Source organism: Triturus cristatus, chromosome 12 (genome assembly GCF_964204655.1).
Source record: "Triturus cristatus chromosome 12, aTriCri1.1, whole genome shotgun sequence".
NCBI lineage: Eukaryota > Metazoa > Chordata > Amphibia > Caudata > Salamandridae > Triturus > Triturus cristatus.
The window spans coordinates 603,041,272-603,069,035 of record NC_140595.1 but is presented as its reverse complement, the minus strand read 5'-3'; the positions used below and the strand labels follow the sequence as shown (position 1 = coordinate 603,069,035).

The window sequence follows — 27,764 nt, the reverse complement described above, 5'->3', positions numbered from 1 at the left end:
TACTACTCATAGTTCAATTACACTTCTGTTAGCGGCATGGAACACGTTTTTTACAGCAGGCTCATTATCCCTCTATTTTGTGATGAGTCAAAACGGCCACTAGAAAAAAAACTCTGATCTCTTTCCAGAAGGAAATTATCTTTACATTTTTATTGCTGCCTGAAAACTGCTGGATGCACAAGGAACTCTGCAGCAGGTGCTTTAAAACCATGTTATTTTTCCCGGCCAGCTATTTTCGGGAGGTCGAGAGCCTCCAGCGCTCGTTGCTGTGGGATGGCCGACCGCGTATAGCTATTGCAAAGCTGACCCTTCCGTGGTACGATGGGGGTATCGCGCTTCCTGACATTAGAAGATATTATTGGGCCACCCAGTTGAGTGCGATCAATCATGGAGTCTACGGTCCGGCGCTGAGCCCCGGCTTCGCTATGGATCGGTGGTTGCTGCGCGGGGGTAATTACTTTAGAGCACTCTACTCCAGGTCAACGGATGGGTCCCTCACGGGGCCAACCAAGACGGCGGTGCACGTGTGGAAGGCGGTTATGAACTCGCTGGGTTGGAAGGATAGGCTTACCCTCGCTACTCCGCTGTTTGACTCTGATATGTTGGGGAAACTTTGGCACACGAAGGGGTTCGAGAAATGGGACCTGATTGGGATATCCAGGGTGGGGGACCTGCTGGTTAAGGGACGAGTGAAGTCGTTTGATGAGCTACGGACGGAATACGATTTGGAGGGCACGGAATATTTCCGGTATGCACAGGTACACCACGCTCTGCGGTCCGTCCTCGTCGAGGGGGAGACTGTGCCTGAGTCCTCTCCCTTGGAGGATCGGATCCTGGATGGCCATATGCCGGAGAGTACAATCTCCTTAATTTACAAGAAGCTTGTTAATGTCCGGACTGACCTCCTCCTAGGGGTGCGTGATCAGTGGACTAGGGACGGCCTTGAACTGGATGATGAGGACTGGCAGTATGCCATCTCATCTCCTAAGGAGGTCGCGATCCCGGCACGACTAAGGCTGGTGCAGCTTAAGATACTTCATAGAGTCTATGTCACGGGGCCCCGACTGATTCATATGGGTTTCTCCGAGGATGGCTTATGTAAGAGGGGCTGTGGGATGCTGGGCACCTTCCTACATATCATATGGGAATGTGGTGTGATCACGGAGTTCTGGAAGCGAATTCATGTTGTGATGCAGGAGGTCACGGGTATTGCACTGCTGCCAGAGGCACGGCGCTGTCTTTTGAATGTCTGGGGTCCTACTGACTATGATGCGGCGCAGACTCAATGGGTGACCCTAGGGAATATGGTGGCGAAGCGTGATATTGCACGACTGTGGGGTTCTCAGAGACCTCCCGCTATGGAAGCATGGATGGAAAATATGGACTGGAGCATGTTTAGGGAGAAAACGGTGTATAGTGCCCGGGGGCGGCCTAAGAAATGGCATAAGATATGGGGGAGATGGAACCAGTATAGGGGTGATATATGTCTGCCCCCGGCCACTGAACCGTTGGAGGAGCAACTTTCCCCCTAGCTTCACTTCCAACTTGGGATTTTTATGATGATTATATGCTAGAATGTTAGCGCCTCTGCTTCTCCCTCATCCACCCGACCGGTGGCTTTGTTCTGACTTTGGGAATGGGGCCACGCCCCCATCGGGAACTGGCACGAGTTCATTGTGTATACTGCCTTGCTTGTGGTCTTTACTTTCAGGTTGTTTTAAAAAAAAGGAACCTTTGTTTTTCTGGTACCAGAGCTGTGGACACTTCCATGTGTTGTACTTAATTGGCTGCCGAACCTCCGGGATGTCGGCTGAATAGCTGTGTTCCAGACCGACATAAATAAAGGTTTAAAAAAAAACAAAAAAAAAAACATGTTATTTTTAAACACAGCACCCTCTCTCACCGGGTTTGGCTGCATCGGTCGCCCTGGGTGGCATTATTAATCTGGCTGCTCCTTTGCCAGCACCATCTTGGTACTTGGCGGGCTCGTGCTGGGCTTGCAGGGTCTTTTCATCTTTGCACGGTGGTGAAAGAGTCGCTGTGTGAGCTGTTGTATTAGGATAGGTAACATAAAAATCCCTTTTACGTCCAATTTTTGAGTCTGTCACTTAAGTCTGTCACTCCTGCCTGTTCTGGGAAAGATCACTGAACGGATGGTACATTTCGAGTTCAAAGCATTTGTAGAGAACCACAACATCTTGCACCCCCAACAATCCGGGTTTCGCTCTGGCCACTCCACTGAAACGGCTTTGGTAGAACTCTCTGACTCCATCAAGTTCCTGCAGGATGAGGGAAAGCAGGCCGTCCTCATCCTGCTCGATCTAACAGCAGCTTTTGACACCATCTCTCATGTCATTTTGAATGACAGGCTGCGAGAGATTGGTGTAACAGACACAGCTTTGGCATGGGTCAATTCTTTCCTGTCCAACAGGTCCCAGTCTGTATCTTTGGGCCGTTACCTATCCAGCGAAAAATCTATTACATCTGGAGTCCCGCAGGGATCCATATTAAGTCCACTTCTTTTTAACATCTATATGGCACCCCTCCTCGCTGTGATAGAGGCACACGGGATCCTTGTTACGTCATATGCTGACGACACTCAATTGGTCGTCTCCATAGACAAAAACCGCACGGATACTGAATTGTGTTTTCGGAATTGTCTCACTGAGGTATTTCAGTGGTTAAACAAAAACCACTTAAAGTGCAACAGTGGGAAAACCGAAATCATACCATTGGGTCAGGATCTACCTTTTTGCCCGAGGGATTGGTGGCCTAAAGACTCTGAGGCCCCGCCCAGTGCTGTGTCTTCTGCTCGCAACCTAGGCGTGCAATTTGACGCTACCTTATCATTTGACGATCATGTTAGGATCACGGCTGGCTGCTGCTTTGGCCTTATCAAATCTTTAAAGAAATTTTTTGATTTCCTCCCCATTGCTTCCAGGAAATCGGTCGTGGTCGCATTAATACTCTCCCGACTCGACTATTGCAATGGGTTGATGGCAGGGGTAAAAAAGTCCACTTTGAAGAAATTGCAAAGTGTACAGCACGCGGCGGCACGGTTAGTGTTAAAACTTCCCAGGAAATCTTCAGCCTCAACTGCTTTAAATTCCTTACACTGGTTGCCACTACATAAGAGAATTCTTTTTAAACTCCTGCTTACAGCTTTTAAATCCTTGAAAAATATAGGTCCTAAATACCTTGTTAAACGTTTTATCCGCTATGATCCCGTACGCTGTCTACGATCCTCGGGGGCTAATTTTGCTAAGGTCCCGAGGCATAAATACAAAACCAGGGGCGGAAAAACGTTTACAGTCCTAGCAGCAAGAGCTTGGAATAATTTACCTGTAAATCTTAGACTGACTGAGTCCGAATGTCTCTTTAGGAAACAACTGAAGACCTGGATCTATCAGCAATCAGATACCTATGTGCTAGCAGCTATCTAGATCTTTTCACCGCTTATCCCCTATACGCATGCTCAGCGCCAAGATGCTCCTTCCGGAGCGAATGTTGCGCTCTATAAATACTCAAATAACAATAACAATAACAATAACAAGCAGGGCCACTGTAATTATGTGGCAGGAAAGGGCAAAAATGATGCTGCAGGGTTGAGTATATGTAGCAAGAAAAGGCAAATTATGCAGCATAATGCAGCATATTTTGTAATAGTATTTATTTATTTCGGCATTTTTTTAAACTTGGTAAAACTGTCTGGACATTATTTGAACCAGCTTAACCTCCAAATTTAGCAATAAGCCATGGAAAGGTGTGGAGTCCAGTTGCGCAAAGGGCCTTCCACTCCACAGCAACACAAACACATTTGAGTAACTTTTGATCCGTTTGAGCTAGAAACCATTTTTTTGGTTGATAAAATCTGTTGATTATGAGGAAGTTGATGGATTATGTGGCAGTTGCGGCATATCTATAATCCCCCCCACCACACAATTGCATATTTCCAGTGGCCCTGCTTATAAGCGGTTAAAAACAAAGGACATAGGAGGCGCTCAGTAGTGGCTATGATGCGTTCCTCACAGGGCCGGACTGAAAAACGAAACCGGCCATGGCAAACAGCTCGGCCGCCACCCCCTGGGGGAGAGAGGGGTGTGCGGCAGAGTGGTTTGCTAAGGCTGGTTTCTGCCGATTTTGTTACAGGGGGCCGGTATTGCCGGCCCCGGTAACAAAAAGCATTGAAAATGCAATAGTTCTCGCCTTTGATTAAGTTAAAGCCATTTGCTTTGCTAATGGTATTGCATCCTAGCTTTGAATTATTTAGTGTATATTTGTGATATGAGCATACATTTGCTCTCCCTTCGCCCCTTTCTTCTGCCTCATGCTTTTGTAATCTTCACTATACGAAATAAACACACATACTATTCTATTCATTCACCTCCCAAATCTGAAACACTGCTCTTTTCCTACTAACGCTATGCTTTGAAGTACTACACAGCTAACAAAACAATTCTAACTACATACAACTACAACATATCACAAATATACACTAAATAATGCAAAATTAGAATACAATACCATTAGCAAATGGCTTTAACTTAATCAAAGGCGAGACCTATTGCATTTCCAATGCTTGTTTGGGGTAAGCAACAACATTTGTGCTTGTTTACTGGGTGAAGTCGAATGTGTTTTCTGTTTTAGTGGGGAGTGTGCCCAGACATCATGCAAGGGGTTTAGAGAATGTAATCATATAAGCCTGCCATGTATGGGACAGGAGGTACTCCAAAGCCTGTTACATAGGAAGCTGTAATAATATCAGTACTTAATTTGAGCCGGGGCTTTCCGGTGCTAAGCACCGGCACTTAATTGGTTTCCGGTGCTCGGCACCGGCACCAAATTGTCAACACCATATTTAGAACAGTCCACCACATGGTGGCGCTGCTCATCTAATTTAGAGAGGTGCAGAACAATGGTAGTTTAAGCATACAATATACATTAAAATTGTTAATACCTGCCTCCCCAGCCATTGCTTTAGCTTTGGGGACCTGGAATAATCTGAACTGACACATTTAAATGCGAGAGAGATGGATAGTAGTTGTTTTGGCAGCGATGACAAGGGAGATGGGTGGTACAAGCAGCAGTGGCCTCCTGGTCAGAGCCCTGGCACTTAATATTTTACAAATTAAGCACTGAATAATATGTATACTTGCATGTCTAGATTACTTGCTTTGTTTTAGAATGTTGTAATCGTCACAGTGGGAGTGTTGACAAATCAGTGGAGTGAGGCTGGCTGAGCTGTAGAGGTGTCTGTTCGACTGAACACCTATGTTAGTGTGTCTGTGTTGCTTGAAGTGAGAATGTTCAAGTAAATTCTGCTTGTTAGGGTTATTAAGGTTAAGTGGCTGAGGGGATTGACAGTTTCACCATCCAGAGTGCTGGGCAGCGCCCTGGGAGCCCAGCATGGGTTGGTGGTGTGTCCAGACTTCATGCTATAGGTTTATAGGTTTATGGGAGCCAAGAGTGCGAAAGGTCAGCAGTAGGCTAACCCCAATCCGTTGAAAAGCAGATTCTTTTGTAAGTAAAGACAAGGCCCCTGCATGCTCCCTCTGTATAGGGGAGAGGCCCGATTAAGAAACACACCGAGCAGTGCAAATAGCCATTCATGTAAATATCTTTACATTGAAGGACTAAGTAACATTCGCTCTTGGGCCATGTTAACCAGGTGAAAGCACACCGTTTCATCTTTATTTCCGGGTGATTTCTAATGTTAAAGGATAGGACCATCTTTGGACATCCGTTGTTTGCGAGCACCACACATCATCATCTCCCATTTGCCCAAGCTCTGGTAAACGTTGCCCCTTACTGCACGCCTGCTTCTTGCCTGGTTAACAGGCTTAAAGCAGTTTGCTGTCTGCATACACAGCACATGGAAGCAAAAGAAAAGCCGACTTAATGCTGCAGTTATTACCTCAATGGTTGCAAGGGTGTCATTCAGCTGCTGCCTTTCGGTCTTTTGTTCATGTTCCTCTCCAAATCCATCATAGAAGACACCAAAGTTAAGATAGACCTGCACAGAACCGAAGGAATTCTGCCAGTTGTTCAAGCAGAGCTGGTAGAAACCTGCAGGGACAGAAAAAATGGGGTCATTCACCTGTGCACATAAATAATCTTCCCTGGTATGTATTATTGATTGCTGTGAAGATAACCCCTAAGAGAAGGGATTTGTCTTCGAAAAGCAAAAGAAAGCTATGTCTCTTTTGTGCTGAGAGTTTTCTATTAGGGCGTGGTGGGACACTTGAGCATTCTTCTTTTTGGGGCACTTCCATTTTGTGCAAGGCGGTCCTTGACATAAGAAACATGACAGGAGAGAGGCCAGAGGCTGGAATTATTCTTGCTTGGCGGACTAGAGAGGGGACGAGTGTCTGGTGGTAGAGGCAGCTTGAGGCTCTGCTGTGGGAAGTACAGATGTTCTGTCATCTCTCAATGAGGAGGGCAAACCGAGGTATGGCCCAGTACCGCCCACCACTAAATGGGGCTTCCTAATCGTCTTGCTTACTCTGCGAGGTATGTCTACGTTATCAAAGATAGAAAGCCAGTTTCTCTCATTGGGTAGGTTTGTGTAATGTTCATCCCCTTTCACCAGCACTGTGGATGGGTGTGGCAAGGAAGTGAAGATTAGGCGCCTAAAGATCACCCATAAGTAGTGTAGGCATTGGACACTGCCACTCTTCCTCTCACCATAGGCTAATCAATGAGGATGTGGTGACTTTTTGTGGAGTCCAGTGCAGGCAGCGTGTACTGGGCTCAGGCAGTCATTTACCACCGGTGTCTTGGGGCTAAACCTTACTACTGAGCCCGCAACTGAGCACCCAGAGCATCCCTTTAGCACTCACTCTCAGGAAGCAAAGTCAAGCTGGCCAGGGATTTCTCAGGGGTGTAAAGAGGTTAGAGCCTCAGAACTCTCCAAACCAACCATTTAACATCAGTCAGTAGCTCAATGGCCAGCCAGTAATTTTATTACTAGAAGAAAAGGTACTTTTCTTCTACACACAACACAACGCTGTACAAAGTCATCAGAGAATACTGCAATTAGTACATCAAGATCTCACATAGCAATCACAGCGATTTGGGGTACAACCTCGGATGTTCTGTTAGGACAGGTATCAAAAGGGAATGCAAAGTGGGCTTCAGACCTCCGGGGGAGATTTTTGAGAAAATGTTTGTTGCAGATTACTTCAGCCTGGTTCACCCCTTGCCGAAGACTTGTATATGATCAGTCCCCAAAAAGTGATAGATCCCCTCCGTCCTGGGTCACATGTGCACAGTACCTTTTCTGGCTTTTCATTGTTTGTAGGATGCATGCCGGGACTGCAAATTTTGGCGGTTGGCAGAGGTAGTGCTGCTCTGGGTGGAGTGCCTCCTCACGGCCCTTCACTCTGCCCCAGCCGAGCCAACACTGCTGTTGTCCACATTGAATGTGCATGCGCACTGCCGGTTAGGTTAGCGTTGGCAGCACCAGTACTGGTCGTACAGTGCCTGTTTTTAGGTGGTGCTGCTCGCAGTCTGGTGGATCTTGCTCCGTTGGATCTTCCTCAGGCCCAGACACAAGTCCATCATCCAAGCAAGTGAAGTGCCCCTCCCCCAACAAGTGGCGGGTGATAGTAAGGCATTGATTGAAGTCTTCTTCATTGGTGAGGGATGCCTTCCTCCTGATAACAGCACCACTTCCGACACTGTGGCTTGTTGGAAATGGGACTGCTGAATGCAGCCATGGTTCTTTAACACCATGCACTTGTAGGTGCTCTGATTTCTTTCACAGGAAAACCTGTGTAGCATGTTGTAAGTATTGGTGCGTGCCCCACAGTCACCAGCACACTGGCTTCAGAACACTGCACAGATACCTAGGTCTTTCAGACAGCACCTTCATACAAGGGCCCTTCCAAAGCAGTCACCTGTTTTTTCCTTCAAGGAAGGCCACAAGGCATATTCTCTGGGCTGGCTTTGAAGAACTTCCCAGGTTTCTGGTCCTGAATCTGGCAAAGGAGAGTTGGCCATAAATAGCTCAACCCTGGAGCACAAAGAGTTTCTCTGTCACCACCAGTATGGGACCCTAGATTATGGCAGACAAATCTTTGCATACTGGTTGGAACTTTCTTTCTTATCTTTAAACTAAGGTTGCAGACAGTATTTGCTCCAAGAGTCCAGGCCTGGGACCAGTTTCTAACAGTTCCTGCTTATTTAGGTCTTGCCTGAGACAGCGCATGCTGTCTCTTCGAGACATTTAGTAAGTGGCTTTTAAAAGTGCCACCAGAGGCTTTTGGTGGCCTAAAGCTTGAGTGCACGTGAGCGTGCACGCCCGCAGCCGCCATCTGCCTTTCTGTCATGGCTCATTAAGCCTCCTCCACCCCCTTGCTGTCTGCTCTCACTACCGCCCTCCCTCCTCCATAGCTTGTTATTCTTAACTTGGGAAGCATCTGATGTGAATTCTTCAAGGAGCAATTCACTTCCGACTAAGCCAATGCTGCCTCAGACAGTAGACATTTTCTGGTGCTTGCTGTGTGTTTCTTTTCTTCGCGTTTGGCATATAATCCCTGTATATAACGTTACACCATTAAGCACTCTTAGATCTTTTTCACTATACGGTAACTTGTTGTACAGTGCCCGTTTTTGATTTAATTATCTAATTCTTTAATTTGTTACAATTAGCGTCCAGTTGTATTAACTTTATCCACCCCTGCTTAGCTGTTTTCACACTAGTTGCCCCGTCTACTGTTGGGGTTTCCGTTTGGACTACATACAGTTGGGACAAGTTTATGGGGTTACATTGCACGTCAGTCTGTTCATGCAAGCCACTGTGCTTTACCTATGGGATTCCCTTAACCAGCACTGCGCTGTGATTAGGCCATAAGCCCTATCTTACATTGAGATCGCACTCGCATCTCACCGTCTTTATGGCGTTTAGTTCCCACGCTCGTCAGACTTTAATGCGAACATAGGCTAGTTCACGCGTCTCCTTCACATTTTTATTCCCCCACTGTGCCGCCACTCTCATTTCTTTACTTCTTTCACTGTCCTCGGAACCTCTCCCGTTTCGGCATCGGATATCTATCCACGATTTGGGGCATTGTCGTGATTGTGCATGTCATGCTCTGCAGCAAAATTGCAGTTAATCAGTTTGCACTGTCATTATATTTCACGTTCACCGTAGAACACACGCATCTCGTGACTCCTAACGTAATGCAACTCAGTTACCTGCCTATAAAGCTGCTACTTGCACGTAGCCTGGTCTGTGCCAGTGTCTTCTTTGCTGCCTGCAACCACTACAGGACTTGCTGATGATATATATTTCCCCACATTTCATGATTTTCAGAGTGACGTGACAAAGATTGCAAGCTTTTGTGATGCTGCAACAAATTTCATAGACTTTTGCAAAGTATACCTTTCTGTGCAATTTGTATGGCCTCATTCAAAATATAGAACAATCTTTATAGTCAGTGAAGAGGGTGGCCTCAGCAGAACAGGAATATATGTTTGCTATATATGAATGCACACATGTATAATCAGATCAGACTCTTTATTTCCCAGAAATGCATTCTTACAGACATATTGCACATTATTCAATTCATTGACATAAGCAAGTACAAATATCATAAAAATCTACAATAAATAGAAATTAATTAAATTAATACAGCAAACACAGAACACCAACCTAAAACAAATATAAAATGGTATATAAATTAAAATATCTTAAAATTCATTGAGCAATCTGCAGCCCATTATCCCACACGTATCAAAATGTTTGAAAGCGCAACAGTTTAACCAACACATGCAAAGCTCATTCCATCAGTTAAGGCTACAAGAGAGCATTATACAGGCCTACATAACATAAACCGGCAGAGAGACAATCCATTTAAAACAAGCATTGGCGTTGCCAATAGGTCTCGCTTTTGGGACCTTAAAAGTATTTAGTTATGCAGCACAATATCCTTGGTGCAACAACATCAACTGCTGCATGGCTAAACACTTATAAGGTACAAGGTTTAGCCATGCAACAGCTGGTGTTGTTGCACCAAGGATATTGTGCTGCAAAACTAAATACTTATAAGGTCCCAAAAGCGAGACCTATTGGCTATGCCAATGCTTGTTGCTTTTTCCTCCCATGCTGGCTCAGACATTACCTTTGTTTTCAGCTGTAAGCAGAAAGGATGCGTGGAGTTTGGAGTTTCCCGTCAGTCACGACCTAAAATAAGTGAATAAAAGAGGGAAAGGCTGCCCCACTTAGCTACCCGTTAACCTGTCAATGGGGGGTAGCTATAGAACAAGATAGCAGGAAACAGCAGAGGTATGTCCATACAATTCATAAGAGCTCTCTGTCTCCTCTTCTACACATCCTAAAGTCAGGTGCACTAAAACGACAACAGGAATGTCCTGGGAGGGCCCTGCAATTGCTGTCTGACTGAGACTCTCTCCAACCATCACTGTAGGTAGCACTTGGGTTTCAGGAAAGCCAAATTGATTCCTGTGTAGCCACATGTGACATACACACTCCCATGTATCCCTACACACATAGAATTTACGCACACATCATCTATGTGCTACAAGAAGGCGATGCTCCCAGGCAAGTGGCCTGCTGTTACTCCACAGCAGCCCTGTGAGCTGACCGGAGGCGTGTACCTTCTTCAGACCACAGGGACTCATTCCTTGATACAGAAAACATCTAGCGCACACACAATTGTCATGTGTGCTGAGGTGAAAAGTCATAAACACTACAAAAATTAGTAAGGTGAACTTGTGGCAGGACGCTTGCTCTCTAGAGCCATGCAGAGGACTGTTCCATCATAATACAGGGAATACCAGAGCTGATCAGACTAAACATTAAAACATAGGCATGCCCAAAGTAATCCACACCGCTAACAGAATCTAATGTGCATCTTATTTTCTTATTTCAAATCACCATCAGACTGAAAAACACTCCACTGTAACATCGACTTGCAGAAAAGAAACCCCGGTAAGGACAGCCATTGGTTCTTCCACCGGGAGCTTGCAATGATTTGTGAAAGTAGATTGGGAAGCCCAAATCTAAAGCCTGCACATGTCCAGGATAAGCACAGCTCCTACAGCTACCTATGGCCACCCTCTGTTAAAGCCAGCTAGACCTCTGCTACAGCATGATTCCTGGTAATGAAATAAGCGGCCAAATCCAACCACCGCATGGCTTCTGCTGTTTCCAAGTCACCAGCAGGTTCAAAGCTACAAATGATAATGCATTGACGTGGAAGATCTGTCAAATTTGTTGAATGGCTGTTTTTTATCCTATGTCTCTAGCGCTTCTGCAGGAAAGGCCATGTTTGTCCTTTAGTGGACCAGTGCCGCCTTCATGTTATCCTTTATATATAGCAACCTGTGGCTCTTGTCTTTCTCAATTGCCTCCTATGAAGCAGGCACTGGAGGAAGAGTGTAGGCTTGCTGTGATGTGTCTCACAGTGCTCCTTCTCAGGGATCGCTCTCATGCTACCCTCTCAATCAGGCTTTGTAAAACACCCAAAGGCGGATGGATGAGCCTGGCTGGCATCTGCGTGAGGCACGCTTCCCACATTTACCAAATGTTGTTCTACCTGCGATCATATCACAGTCAGAGATGGAGATTCAATGTATATCACATTCCGGGGTCTGGAAGCTTACAGACAAATATGTTCTCCATGCTGGCTGGAACCCACTAATGACTTAACCATGACCATAACTGCTGTTTGGAAAGGCCAGCATTCTAGCCACCTGCCCTAAATGGCTTGCTTTGAAACAGCAGCTATGGTCATGGTTAAGTCTTGGCAGAGATGCAATGCTCGGTGCTTGAGGGGGCTTCCATCCCTAAGTGGTTAGGGACTTAAAGGTCTTCCTCGGTGACGCCACTGCCATCTGGCAGACTGACAACCCCACCCACAAGCCCAGCTACCCATACCATACCACACCCAGAGAAGAGGAGGAGAACTAACCTGTTTCCTTGGTTTTGAAGTTGATCTGCCCTCGGATTTCCTTGGAAGTGTCAATGAGGAAGCCCTGCGGGTCGTGTGCTGTGGCGGTGATGTGCTTGTCACGCATGATTCCGGATGACCACTGAACCTGTCAATACATTGGAATATCCCATTGCTCGGTGCGATAACATGCAAAAAACTCCTGGACAAACCAAAATACCACCAGCACCGTTCAGAATAGGTTCAAACACTCTACCTGTGCTTCTCCTTATTACTTAAAAGATGGCCCTGGTCTTTAATTACCCCAGCAGCATCTTAACACAACTTCTGTGGTTACACTTTGCAGGCACCTAAATAATTCGCAACATTCCTTTTTAGGGTTGCTTTCTTTTAGAGAGAAAAATAATTGCTGTTGGTCTTGTTTGAAATTGTTCTGTAAAGACATGAAGGTATTACTTGAATACAATTCTGTGTAAAATCCTCTATATTCGTGATTAACTGGTAATTGTGCTTCTGTTTTCTTTAATAAATATTTACGAGTAGTTTACAATCCTCTAATAAATTATTGAAGCAATGTTTTATTTGTTGTTTGTAGTTCAGAAGGGGAAAAATGCTGACCTGTGCAGATTATCTTCTTTGTTTCACTGGCTTTGACATAAAACCACCAGTCAGGCAAATAAAATACTAACCAGGTGGGAACCACATTCCTTGTACATCTTCTTAGAACCCGTTTGACTCTATTCACCCACACAGCCGTGTATTAATGTGTAAATGAAATCTAATATCTAACATCTGTGAGCATCACGCCTCAAAAAGCTCTTATACCTAGTTGTGTCATTTCACAATACCATTTATTTTCTAAAGGCGTGTCGTACAGAGCAGATCCGAATGTTGTATCTCCTGTGATACTGTTGTATTGCCAATAAAAATGATTCTTTTTTTTAATTAAAAAAAAACTCCCTTGAAGGACAGAACTGACCTAAGTAATGGGAGAAGAATTCGTCCCCTTGGAGAGATACATGAGCAAATCGATGTGTCTTGGTGCATTCACGGTTGGACATGCCTGAGAGATGGGCATCACCTGGAGAGATCTCTGGCTCTTCCTGATTGGTGTGGAACACGTATTCACTCACAGTTACGTCACTCCTCTGACTGACATCCAGCTGTAACACTGCCGAGATACCTTCATGCTCCTGCTCACCCTTTGCTTTGTGTATTGTGAAAAATAAATCTATATTTTAAGTTCAGAAATTGTAATTGATTTTTTAAACAGAGAAAAGGTAGTTGCATATATGCAATATTGTCATATGGTGAGTGTACATGTAAAGGTCTGGAGCGATTCTTGTTCTTTGTAGAAATTAAATAAAGCAACTCTATATATTTGAGATTTTGGCCAGTCTTTTATTTTACGTCTCCAAACTAAGGATGATGTGCCTATGCTACACAGGCAATAATATCCTCATCTTTAGACCTATGACAGTGTGAAAGTCTCTCCTCCTGGATGTTTAAAACCGAAGGAAGAGCAGACATTGGCCGCACCATGTTGCAACGTCCTGGACCAATAGTCCATCATGGGCCTGTCAAATGTGTTCAGCCATTTTGCATCGTCTTGAAGCTAACTGGTTCAATTGACGTAGTAGCAATGGCGGATCATTTCCAAATGCTGTGCTTGTTTAAAATACTGCTAATTATGCTCACTCGGCTAGGAGTTGGTCTAACATGAAGGTCAAACCACAGGCAGAGAACTTGGGAGCCTTTTTGTGCTGAGCAGGTGTCGGTGGTGGAGAGCGTTTTGTTTGCTCACAGTTAACAGCATTGATTGATTGTGGAAGGCGTTGATAACAACTGCTGAATAAGCCAACTATCTAATGTATTTAGTTCACAAGTAAACACTGTTTGGTAAGCAGCATGGAGATAACATGACTGCAGGACTTCATTCTATTCCAGGAGAGAGAGAGTTCCAACCAGAGGAAGGGGAAACTAGAGTAACCAGCAAAGGCAGCCTGGCCGCAACCAATCACAAGTGTCATATGACCTCTAAACGTGTTATGAATGGAAAATGTCGATTCAAATAATCTTCAGCCAAGATCGAAACCTCTTAGAGACAGTCTCATGCCCAGCCACCCATGGATCTTTTCTTAAATACTCCAAGCTACAATGTACGGGGAAAACCAAAGTCTTCCTTTTTGCTGTTAACAAGCTTCACTATAATAAAAAAAATCTTCTGACATGGAATGAGCTAAGCAAAGATTAATTCACGGGTGTGAGGTTATTATGGAATTTTTGGTTTTGCAACGTCTAGAGGCTGGGAAGGGCCAGTTTGCCTCTTCATTGTGAAGTTTTCAAACACATCATGATGTGTTATGTTATTCATTTGTAACACAAACCTTGCAAAGCGAATCTTCACCTGTCGTTGATTGCTTCTGATTAGTGGCCATTGACTGTGTCCTTTTAGGGCAACAGGTAGTAAGTGTGACTTCCTATCTGGAAGTTGTCACTGGATGAATATCCTCTTGGACAAGTCACAACTGGTGTGTTCATGTGGACACAAAGTGTAGAGGTGTTTAGAATGGTAACTGAATGCGCTCTACATATTGATGGTCAAGTGCATTTAACTATTTGACATTTAACTATCTGTGGCCACTCCCGAATGTATCTCCCTGAATATTGGACTTTCATTTTGCTTCACTAATGAGCATTGAGGGAGTTTGCTTCTGTCAATGCTTGATAGGGAGATAGTCATGAGCATGTCTTGCAATTATAAAGTGGCCTTTGTGCAAATGTTCCATATAACAATAGCACTTGCAGCGTTGTTACTGATCACAATGGATTTGCATTTCAGGCAACGCAAACATCACATGGATTAAATGTCTGTGGGACAAAAAATTTTGAACACAACTACAAAGTGAAATTTGACCAGAGCGAGTGCATCAAATGTAAAAGCTTAACAAGTTTTAGAAATGTTACTGTGTGTTATTCGATTGTGGTTCTTTTCATGACTGCCGCCACTCCATTCTACCAGTTTTTTAACCACTATCATAAGACACTGAAAGGGATTTACCCATTTCTTCTGCTTAGGCCTCTGTTTAGTTGCTCCGTACCTTATGGAATTATGGCCTTACCCTACATTCATATTATCAAGCAATATTGGCGATGCCTCATAGTCCTATGGACTTCACTTTTCCTACATTCCTAGCCCTGACAGGCCAAACTGCTCCTGATGATCAGTATTGTTTGGACATGACCTGAGTGTGCATTCCTACCATTAAGAGGCGCTGGTGATACTCCATTGGAAGCATTGCCTGAGCGTGATTTTTGGCTTTCAGCACTATGGTTGATTGTCCATGTTCTATCAGCAGCAGAGTCCGAGGCTGCATTTCTGTCTTTGAGGTCTGCTGCTGATGGTCAATATTCTCAAGGCAGCAAAGCCAGGCCTGCATTTACAGCTTTGACCACAGTGGTTGATGGTTCATATTCTTTAACAGCATCTAACTTAAATGGAAGCCTTTCACGGTCCATAGTCTCTTGGTTAGAATGCCTTGACCATCATTTCTGGCATTGTGGGCTACTTTTAATTGGCTGCATTCTAATGGCAGCAGAGCCTAAGCCTACATTGCTAGCACTGAAGGCTGTCACTGGTGGTCCTTATTCACTTGGCAGAAGAGCCTCAACCCGCATATCTAAGTTCAGATGATGCTCCTTGTTCTCTAGAAGGCAGGACCAGGTCCTGTATTTCAGGCACTGACTGCTGCTTTTGATGCTCCATATTCTCTCAAAAAGAAGCAGAACATGGATCTTTAGTTCTAGCATTAAGGGCAGCTTTTGATGATCCTTATTTGCTAGGACAGTAGTAATTAACTTGTGGTCTGAGGACTCCTAGGGCTCTGCGAGCCAACTCAGGGGGGTCTGCAACGGTTTTGCTACATTAAATAATATTAAAATTAATCAATTAAAATGAGTAAAGTATATACAAATAAAGTAGCAAAATTGAAAATGTCAAGACCCTGCGCCCAATGGGAACAGTCGAGCCCGAACTGCCAGGCCGGGTCCTCCCTGGACTAGAAACAAGCATCCTAGAACAGGTTTCGGGGTTTCACCCCTCATCAGCCAGGCTAGCTTGACTCCAGTGGCATGAAGAGCATGGGACCCACGTCTGGGCAAACCCTTCCCACGCGGGTTGACAAATGCAAAAAGAACAATTGATGGACAGAATGCAGAACAATGTCATACATTCACCCCCGTACAGAGATCTGGGCCTAAATCCATCGTTTTTTTGCTCCCCATGCCATTCCAGTTTGAACCCAGCCATATGCAAATCTGTCTTGACCCTGCGCCCCGAAACTGGTCCCTAGGATGCTTGTTTCCGGTCCAGGGAGGAACTGGATTGGCAGTTCGGTCTGGACTGTTCCTATGAGGATATAATAAATATAATCCACATTTGTAAAGCGCGAACAATCACCCGTAAGGGTCTCTAGACGCTGGGGGCCGTCGAGAAGATTAAGCAAGCTATTGCCCAGAGTCACATGGTGCTGGGCTAATCTGCCACCGGTGCCGGGGATCGAACCGTGATCCCCGGATTCCAGAGTCAGTCACCCTGGCCACGGCGCAACACCTCTTCCATGAGGCACAGGGTCAAGACTGATTTGTATATGGCTGGGTATAAACTGGGGTGGCATAGTGAGCAAAATAACAATGGATTTAACCCAGATCTCTAGACTGGAGGTGAATGTTTTGATCTGTTCTGCATTCTGTCCATCATTTGTGTATCTTTTTCTTTCTCGCCCTATGTATGCCCAGACGTGGGTCCCAGGCTCACTGTGCCACTGGATCCAAGCTAGCCTGGCTGATGAGGGGTGAAACCCCGAAACCGGTCCTCGGATACTTGTTTCAGGTCCAGGGAGGACCTGGTTTGGCAGTTCCCATGAGGCACAGGGTCAAGTCTGATTTACATATGGCTGGGTCTAAACTGGGGGTAGCATGGTGAGCAAAAGAATGATGGATTTAACCCAGATCTCTTGACTGGGGGTTAATGTTTTGATTTGTTCAGTATTCCGTCCATCATCTGTGTATCTGTTGCAGTAGGAGGCACAAAGATTTGGGCTGCATATGAAATAAATAGCAAGTGCGACAAATGTCTCAGGTCCAGTCACTAAAGTAAACATGTGATAACAGCTCTAGCCAGCTTCAAGGTGCATTATCAAGGTGAGTTGTGACAGCACAGCAATGTCTTGATAATTGGGTGGGTAGGGGCACATCCATCCCCTCCCTCCCTAAGAACTAGTGGATCATTGGCATGAAGGGGCTTAATGAGTGCACATGTGGCACCATGAAACTCAGGGTAACATTTGAACCTTCCAATAATACAAGCCAGGTTTGTAATAATAAAAAGGGAACTTTAATGAAGTTGAAGTTACCTTTATCAGTCAGTGGAAAATTCTAGCATTGACTCAGTGGAACATTCTAGCATTGACCCAAGATGTGAAATGTTTCTTTCAATATAAATTAAGTTTACAATTTACAGAAATAACTGAGAGAAACAAAATCTATGTATCCTTCATAAAAGGATTATTGTTGAGCATTTTACAGATTCACCCATCATACAATGGGAGCATAAAAACTGTCCACAAACATTTTTTCATGTCTTTGTGCATAGCCGCAGAGAAGAATACTTATGCGCAAATTGTCAGTTTTGTTTGTGTGAAAATCATGTTAAGTCTCCAACTCTGCGCCCAACTGCTCCAATAGGGTCCTGTCCTCAATGCAGACACTTTAGAAAGGGACTTTTGAGTGGAAAGGTTTGGAAAGCTGCAGAGGCTTCCCCTACTGCCCCGGGGTTTTTGAGTGGGTGGTGTCATCCGTGAAATATTGTCAAGGGATTGGCCGGTTAGGAGGGTGAGGCATCTGGTTTCAAAGGGGCGCGGGACCTGGAGATTTCCCTTCTTGTTGGCGATCACTCAAGTCCTGAGGAGATCAAATCAGCACTAGGTGACATGGCGGGAGGAGGCAGAAAAACTCCAAGGTTCGGTTTTCCTGAATGATGGTTGAAGAGGTTTTGAGGCACTAGTCCGAGAGGGCTGGAGAGTCCACCGGCAGGCATTTTTTTTAGCTCAGAGCCGTGCGGTGGGTGGCATGGGGTAGTTGAAGAGAAATAATGAAGGGTGACTAGGAGACAGAGTGCATGATCGAGGTGCAAGACTTGGGACTGGTCCAGAAGAAAGGTGAAAGAAGGTTTGTGGTATTGGTGATGTTGAGTTGGTGGGGGGAGTGTTGGGGTGATATTGGGTGGTTCAAGAATGGCCCCCACCTTAATCCCCTTGCTGCTTCAAGCTTATCCCTTAACAACGAAGTTTTAGAGGGTGTTGAGGCTGGAGAAATGCCAATGGTGGATCCAGACCTAGGGAATAATTTGCAAAAAACCGGACCAGAGAGGTGTGTAGTAAATGCACCATGTAGAAATGATCAACAGTCTACGGACGTATTCGCAAGAAGTTAATCCTCATTGCTGCTTAAATGGAGTTTGCAGTAATTAGGAATTTATACTACAACACCTTAAACTGAGACATTAATTCTATTTCGACCAAAACGAAGTATGACACTCAATCTACTAAAATCCACACAAAACATTTGCATCTCATTTTACCAGAGTATTTACAGAGTGTGCACCCCACCACCCACCCCCTGAGGAGCAGTGGAGTGCAGTACATAACAGACAAGGGATTATTTGAAGAACCCATATTCAACCCCAGAGGGTTTATTGGCACAATTGAAAGATAATGAATGTTAGGCTCTGCCCAAACTTGATGGTATTCATGTCACCAACCTCAGAAGGAAGAAAGGCGATGTGGACCCAACAGGATTCAAACCGGTGGCTTGGAGGTCAAACACAGAAGCCTGCAGTGCATGCATTAGTCCAACGAGTCAATAGACCTGTTTCTTGCCCCACTTTAATGTGCCTTCGCGGTCACGTTCCTGGCTCTTCCTTTACCATACCCATAATATTAATTTGTCCCATTGTTAGCCTGCGTTTGCCCCACCCAAGATATGAATTTGCCCCATCTCTGGTCAGCCTTTGCTTGAATCCTGATCTTCCTTTCCTCCACCACTGATCTGCCTTTGCCACACTCCAGATGTTCCTTTGCCTTCCCAGGTCTTACCTCCAGTGCACTCCTAACCTTTCCCTAATCTACCCCAGATGTTCCTTTGGCCTCCCAAGTCTTGCCTCCAGTGCACCCCTAACCTTTCCCTTATCTACCCCTGATCCTAATGGTGAAATCTGGGGCTACCATTACCCCACCCCTGATCTCTCTTTGCTCTATATTTCATCTGTTGTCCCCTATGTCTGACTGCATCAGCCCCAGAGCGCAGCAGCAACCCTCTCAGGCTTAAAACAAAAAATGCAGAAAGGAGAAGACAAGATTCAAACGTTTTTTCTTGTTTCGCTCCCAGGATTTGGACTCCCTCCCAAACAGAATTGGCAAGGACACTCAAATCTGCTCTTCGGATCATAAGACTATCCTTTTCAAAAAACATCTGATCCACATGCAACCCTCTTGATGATGGATCCCAGCTGGTGGGGCCCATGACCTTGCCTCAAAGTCCTCACCTAAAGCTGAGACATTAATACAGGCCGTGGCTACCTTGTAGCTAGGCCCTGCAATATAATTCTCTATACAGGAAACTTATCCTCCCGTGTTCCAGCTCTGACCTGCCTATCCTCTGTCTGTGTTTGCCACACCCAGTCTGCATCTGCCTTCGCCATGATCATTCTTTGTCTCTCTCTAAACTCCTTTTGTCACACCTTTGACCTGCCTTTGTTTCCCCCCTGTCCTGGCTTCTACCAGCCCTTGATTTGCACTTGACCAAACACTACTCACATGTCTTCTCCCCTCTTTTACGTCCTTTCATTTTAGGATTGATGCAATCGGTCCATACTCTGATATTACCTCTGATTCTGGGACTGCTCTCAATCTGACACTATTGACCCATCTTCCTGGACTCCTCTGGATTAACATTAGCTGACTACATGATCCTTCAGCCTATCATTGCTAAGATGCTGTACTCCACTGCCCGTTAGAACAACACTGCTAGGCAAGCGTAGTCGTGCCAGCTGCCTTTACTATATGACTCAACTCTTTGAGACGCTCCATCTTCCCCCTCAATGTAAAACTATGAAACATTTGAACTCCAGAGTACCACAAGTTCAAACTGCAGTCAGCTGAACCCTATGCCTCTTCAACTCCATAGATGGACAACACAGTCCCTCAACACTACACTGACACATGGCTAGTCTTCAAGGTCTCTCAACACTACTGCCTGGTAGCCTGATTCCACGGTCACTCAACTCTACACTGGCAGCCCGCTAGAACCAGTGATCCCAGATTTAGTAATATGATCCAGCTGGCCTCTTAGCTCAAAACCACCAGGCAGCTGAACTTAACAGTCCAACAACTCAATACAGCCATGCTGCTGGACTCCATAAGAACTCAACATTATCCGGTCAAAAAACTGGTTTGTTAACTTTAACCCGCATTACAGTGCCAGATGGATGTAGACGAGGGTGCCTGTGTACATTTAAGTGGGTGAACTCTATTATGCCCTTTCTCTATTGAAATTCCCATATGGATGGACACCATAGTGCTGGTGCTGAGCCATCCATACTGAAACTGCCTGGTGTACGGGCTCTATGGTGCATGTGCCCCCTTTGTATTAGTGTTAGATGAACGGACCCATGGCTGCCTGTGACCTATGTTAACATTCTCTGATGGATGGACTTTAATGTGCCTGTGGCCCCTCTGTATTATATGAATGGACCAAATGCTGCCTGTGACCTATGTTAAAATTCTCTGATGGAGGAACTCTATGGTGCCTGTGACCTCTATATTTCACAGTTGCAGATGGTGGACTCTATGGTTCATGTGCCCTCTATGTATTAGTGCCAGATGAATGGGCTCTATGGTGCATGTGCCCTCTCTGTATTGGTGCCGGATGGATTCTATGGCGCATGTAACCTCTTTGTATTGAAGTGCCAAACACATGGACTCTATGGTGCCTGTGACCTCCCTATATCACAGATGCAGATGGTGGACTCTATGGTTCATGTACCATCACGTATTAGTGACAGATGAATTGTCTCTATGGTGCCTGTGACACCTCTAAATCAGAGGTGCAGATGGATGGTCTTGTGTCCTCTGTATAAGTGTCAGATGGATAGACTCCTGTGCCTGTGGCTTCTCTATATTACACTGTAACCAAATGGATAGACTCTATGGTGCCAAAACCTCGCTATATTCCATATGGGCGGATGAACTCTATGACACCTTCTCTGAATTAGAATTTCCATATGGCCTGGCTCTTAAGTGCTGATGACCTACCTATATTAAAACTACCAGATGGGTGGCTTTCATGGTGCACGTATTACAGTAACAATAAATACTTGCCGTGCACTCTGACTTTACTCCTTAATAGTTATGTTTCAAACAAATGCGTGCCTCACCAGGTGTGCATGTTGTCTGTCATACACAGACTATACTCTTTCAATTCCGCCAAGGACACAGGTCCGTGGACCCCGAGTGCTCCCGGGGTCCAGGATCTGTGACCATGGCAGGATTGAAAGCATGTATTACAGTAACAGATGAACGGAATCTGTGGAACCCGTGATCTTGGTAATAAAGTTCCCAGATGGATGGACTTGATGGCCCATTTCACTTCTGTATTGGTGTCTGATGAACGGAATCCATGGCGCCTGTGACCTCTTTGAAATATAATCTCCAGGCGGATGGACTCGATGGCGCTTACCTCGTAGCTGAAGTAAAAGTTCCCACTCTGATGGGCAAACTGATAGAAGCACTCTGCGCCCGCTGGCTGCACGAGGATGGCAAAGTCATAACGATCCGCGCCACGGAACAGCGGCTGATCGCCCCCTTGGCCCGCCAAGGGCTCCGACTTCGGACACCCAATCGGAGGCAGCGAGCTGAGCAGCCCCAACAAGAGCACCGCAGCCGATGGGAACATGCTGCCTCAGGGTACGCTGCAGCCAGGCGCCTTCTCCGGCCTCCGCGCAACTCAGCGTTTAAATGTGATAATGTCAGGCTGCGCTGCCCTGTGCCCCTCCCACCCCCGCCCCTGCCGCACGGCGGGTGTGGGAACTGTACAGAAAGACACCTGCGTGTGACCGACGACGTCGCGAGGGGTTCCACTTTTTTTTAACCTATGTTTGTTTTATAGAGTGCCGCGTGCTGCTGCAAGGCAAGTGCAATGTCAATAGTGCATCGAAATGAATACAAACAAAATACTACAGAATCGCTACACGGATGCGTCTATTTTCCCGGCATTTACTTGTACAGCCCAAAAGATCATTCTCTTTTTTAAATCAGTTCATACAATTATTTTTAATATACGGTACGATAAGCAGATTAATGCCAAGCCGGTGAAAATAGAAGTGATCGAATAAAGCATGTTACTTGGAACTAATAAAATATGTTTAAGCATTTAGTTCTGCTATGATTCTAGTTTAATATATTACACTTTACAAATCTCTATTTACAGCGTCACACTCCACGTTACAGTTACTCTACAGACACTGGCGTAACGAAACTGGAGGGGGCCTACATGCAATGCAGGTGGAGGGGCCCCCTCTGGGCTCGAACAGGAGCTCTGCAGCCAGAGTGCATCCTCAGAGGCTTGGGAGCCCCCCGCACTGCGGGAGCCTGTGTTACGCCCCTGTCTACAGAGGAAACCCGCAGGGTCATGTCCACAAGGTCTTTTTAATAGGGATGCTTTTTTACTATACTGATTTAACCAGTGCTTAATTTGTAAAATAAAAAAGTGCCTGGGCCCTCATCAGGAGACCACTGAAGCTTGCACCACACATTGCCCCTGCCAGCGTCGCCAATAATGATACCAACAGAACTGCTACCCATCATACTGTTATAAATCTGACTATTCCAGGCCCCCAAAGCTATAAGAATGGCTTGGGCGGCAGGTAACAGTCATTTTCAATATACAGTGAATTAATAAACAACAGTTGTTGTGTTCATCTCTACATTAGACAGACTCCATGTGGCAGACTATCACAAGCACAGGTGTTGACAATTAAGTGCCGGCGCCGAGCACCGGCTCAAATTAAGCACTGACTCTTTTTTAAAAAATATGTATTTTTTGCCATTTTCAGTTCGATACAACAGTGATCAAATCACCGGCAAAGAATGGATTTCATATCAACTTACAGGACAGCAAAAATCACAATAAACAACAGAGAAAAAGAAAATCACAGTAAGATAGCATTAAGTGATAGAGCAACAGGGAGCAACGCATGGGGCATAGGTAAACCAGACTTCTATTGTTCGGTTTTTAGTCCCCATATAAGAGAGGTGGGTCAGGACAATAAATTCCCCAGATTAATACCAGCTAAGAATATCCATTCAACAACAATGACCAAGATTACGCAAACTCAAACAGGCCTAAACAATCTGAAACACTGGGGACCTAGGAACCTGGTGGCCCAATGATACAACCTATGTAAACACAAAGAAAAGAGGAGTAAGGGGGTATGCGGCCGGGGTATCCGAGTGTGGCTATATGTATGAGAACGCTCCCTACTTCGTCCGCTTCAAGGGCGTCCAGGATTAAGGTCTGACACCACGGGCGACGGGCAGAGAGATCCAATGTCATGTACCCCCCAGAGTTGACCATTCAGCAGCCAATCTGCGCTTTGCAAGAGCCCAGAGGCGCTGCAGACCATGCCAGTGATCAGGGAAGGGCATCCACCTTGTCTTGCAGCTTGAGCACGTACGTGTCCCCTAAGGTGGCCACAACACCCTCCCCCATGTATGCGAGTCATGTGTCATAATATAAGCCCAGGTAGTCGCCCACCTAAGCATGACCCGGAGCCAGCTGCAGATAAAGGGTGGTTGGGCTGCTTTCCATGACATTGCTATTAGGCGCTAGAAGAGGGTCAGGTAGTTTTAGATACTACTTATTTCGTTTCATGCGCTTGGTGATTCCAAGTAGGCAAAGCAGGGGGTCAGGCTGGGATTGCACATTGACCATAGCTGACACATGTTCCATAACTTGCACCCATATCAGCGCCAACGGGGGGCATTCCCACACCATGTGGAGGAAGATCATATCATGGTGACCAGATTGGGGGCACAGTGGAGCCACCCCGGGAACATCTTATGGAGTTGGTGTGGTGTGAGGTAAGTGTGAAGTAGATAATTGAACTGGGTGAATTTCAGACAAGCATTTTGGGACACCCGTTTCACCTATTCGGACGCCACCCCCCACTGCTTGGCAGTCAGTACTATCCCCAGACAGCCATGTCAGAGGGGCTTTCAGAGCAACACAATATCTGCGCCCGCGGCTTGTAGCACTGTATAGAGGACCATGACAGCCTTGAGGCCTAGTCCGTGTGTCAGTATGCACTGCAACCCATGATGTAGGGTCGAGGACTCTTGACCTACCATCCAGGTGTTTCTCATCTCCAGTATTAGAGCGTTGTGGGCCAGGAATTCACCAGCTCCGAGGTAATACACATCCTGTAGATCCTGAAAGGAGCGAAGGGCCCTGTCGCCCTACAAGTTTCCCAGACAGGATACATCTGCTTCCTGCCAAGGCAACGGGTCATGGGCCTCCAGCAAAGCCCTCATACTAGGCATGTCCCAGAGCGGTAACTGTGGGGCATAAGGCAGCGCCCAAGTTCAAAGCTGTATGTACCTGTACCAACAAAGTTTCACTACATGCAACAGACTACTCAATCCTCGGGGGCCACCAGGTGATAGCTGCCATTCCAAGAGTCCCAAAACCCAGTTGCTCTCTGACCGATCTGCCCTTGCACATTGCGTCCCCCACTAACCTGCGCATGGGCCATTGCAGCTGCATCGCTGGGAAGTAGAGTTCAAGGTTGAGTACTACCAAGCGCCTTCCATCAATGGCCGTTGGGGTGTTTGAATGGATACTAGCTTGCGCGCTCTGCCCCATCCCGAAACAGAGATCAATCTCCATAAGTCCACGTAAAAAGCCCTGGTGGGGATCACAGGCACTGCTACGAAAAAACAGAGGAGCCTTGGGAGTATCAGCCTTTTGGCTATGGATGTTTGGCCAATAGGCAAGAGGCCAGGTGCGTTCAGAAACCCACGGACTGACGAAGCGACGTCAGGGCTCTGCCATGGTTCCCACTGAGATCCCTGTCAGTGTGATAGATGTTCACCCCCAGACAGCAGAACATCTCAAATTGCCAGGAGAGACGGTCAAATTCCAGCTCATCTGCTTCCACGCGTCCAATCTTTGTAGAGGGAAGATGCAGGACTTCCCCCAGTTTACTCAAAGACCCGCCATGTCTCCGAAGATAACCAGAAGAGCAAACAGAGCATGCAGCTCACGTCTAGGATTCCACAGGTATACGAGGACATTGTCTGTGTATAGCGAGATTATGTGCCAGTGGGGCCCTACTGCCACGCTCCAGTCCGGGCCTCTCTCCCACAACAGGGCGGCCGGGGGTTCCATAGCCAGTGCGAAGGTAACGGGAGAAAGGGAACAACCCTGCCGCGTACCCCATGCGAATGTCGAACTGCTGAGATATTTGACGTCCTGTCTGCACTCTGGCGCACGGTTCAGTATGAAGTAGCTTAATCCACCCCAGGAACTTGGGACCCATTCCCAGGGCCTCTAGGACCAGCCCCACATATGACCACCCAAGGGTGTCCAAAGCTTTTTCAAATCCAAGAAGACTGCCACTGGGAGGTCAAGGGACCACGCAACCACACCCATAATGTGATATAATCTGCGCGTATTAGAGAAGGTGGCCCTTCGGGGGATGAACCCACATTGATCAGACTGGACCAGCATCTGGAGGAGCGGGAGCAAGAGGTTCACCAGCACTTTGCTCAGGATTTGTAGTCAATATTTAACATTGACAAAGGGCCATAGGAGCTTACCTCTAGGGGTCCATGCCAGTTTTGGGCAGCACCACTATTAGTGCCTCGGGTAAGGAGTTGGGCAACCGACTCTGCTGGTGAGCCTCATTATACATCTCGAGTAATTCGGGCACATGGGTCGCCCTGAATAATGCATAATATTCCATGGGAACCCGTCATTTCCCAGAACTTTATTGAGGGCCATCTGGCGTATTGCCATCTGTAATTCCGCAAGCTTTATTGGTTGCTCAAGTTCCTGCAACTGTAGGGCGTCAAGTTGAGGAAGAGCAGCCTCGGCAAAGAAGTTCCGTAGGCAGTCCGGGAGAGGGTCAGTGGAATACAATGTTTTGCAATACTGGGCAAAGAGCTAACAAATGTCTGCCTGTGAGTTCACTACATCACCCATGGGAGTGCGAATCACCTCAATGATAGTTCTAGGAAGTGCGGAGCGCAACAGCCATGCCAAAGTGCGGCCCGGCTTGTCCCCATCTTAGTGCTGCTGGGATATGGGTCACCTTCTAGTCAATATTATTGAGACCGCGCACCTCTTCCCTATACAGCCCCTCAGGTCCTGCAGTCATGTATGAGCCTCGACCACATCATAGCCTCCAGCTCAGTGTACACAGACACGGCTGCAGAGCCAGCATGCTGCGAAGGAGGAACGGACGTCCGTTCCCAACCAAGATGTCGTAATGGTGTGCCCCCTCATAACCACCTTCATAGCAACCCATTCAATGCCTTTGGACCTTGCTGAGCCGTTGTTCTCCTCGAAGTAATGGAGCAGGTGAGCTCTTATGGTGTCCCTATACACCACATTGAGGAGGGCCTCTGTCTGCAAGCGGCAGGTCAGTATTGGAGCCTGCAATCACCGGGCGCGGGGGCGGTATAGGTAGACGGCCAGGAATACATTGCATTCTCTCTACAGAGAAAAAATTAGGAATAGGGTTGGCCAGAACCATTTATAGCAGGCAGGCCTCCAGAAAAAGCTCCATGTTGGGACCTTCTACCCTTTTGGGGAGGTCCCAGAAGCAGACATTGTTATGTCTGGAGAACCCCTCCACGTTCTCGGCTCTCATCTTGATGTCACGGACCACTGTTTGTAGGAGTTTGAGTTGGTCCTGTCTGGCCACCAAGGAGGGTCGCATAGTAGTCAGAGTGGACTCCGCCCCATCCCCCCTCTCTGCAAGCTTGGAATGATCCGCTCGCAAAAGCCCGGTGTCCATCTGGATGCCTCACAGTTACGTCACCATGGCGGTGTTAGATTCCTGGATGGCCTGCAGCACCATGTCAAAGTGTGCTTCTCAAGAGTACTTTCCAGTTGGCGGGTCTGGTCCACCGGTGCCGGGGAGACCGCCGGTTCACTGATAGAATATCGACGCCCAAAATATCCCCATACACAAATATAGAGTCATAAATATCGATGTCAAAAATATCGACATCCTATATTTATAATGGTAAGTATAAAAATATCGGCTAAAAAATATCGATGTACAAAATATCAATTTTTTTATATATGTAAAAAATAATAAAATTAACTTAAAAAAATGTATTTGGATTTAATATACATTTTAAGAAATATAAGAAATAACTTTAATTAAAAAAATGTAAACATACATATATAAAATGTAATATATATATATATTTACTTTAAAACAAATAAACTATTAATTTGAATTTATTTTCACATTTCATAAATATATAAAAATGTACAAATACATATATAAATACATACACCTATAACATAAAATCTATTAAAAAACCCATTACATTATAAATTAAAACATTAAAATATTTAATAGTCTTTAAACTTAAATTTTGCATTCCATTGAGTGCAACAGTAGCGAAAGTGTTGGATAGCGGAGGGGTAAAAATAATTGTTCCCCCTCCAGTGAGTGCAACAGTAGGGAAAATGTTGGATAGTGAAGGGGTAAAAAAC

At 45.9% G+C, this 27,764-nt stretch overlaps 1 protein-coding gene across 1 annotated transcript in view; it reads right to left on the bottom strand.

Annotated features, from left to right (window-relative positions):
- TMED6 (transmembrane p24 trafficking protein 6) overlaps nucleotides 1-21,993 on the bottom strand; it is an 88,726-nt gene extending 66,733 nt beyond the window's left edge. Inside the window, exons 1-3 of the mRNA XM_085638743.1 lie at nucleotides 21,711-21,993; nucleotides 11,937-12,063; nucleotides 5,915-6,066 (exon numbers count right to left, since the gene is read on the bottom strand). Of these exons, the coding sequence (XP_085494869.1) occupies nucleotides 5,915-6,066; nucleotides 11,937-12,063; nucleotides 21,711-21,926 (495 nt within the window). The 5' untranslated portion in view covers nucleotides 21,927-21,993. The remainder of the gene's footprint in view (nucleotides 1-5,914; nucleotides 6,067-11,936; nucleotides 12,064-21,710) is intronic.
- Nucleotides 21,994-27,764: the final 5,771 nt, after the last annotated feature.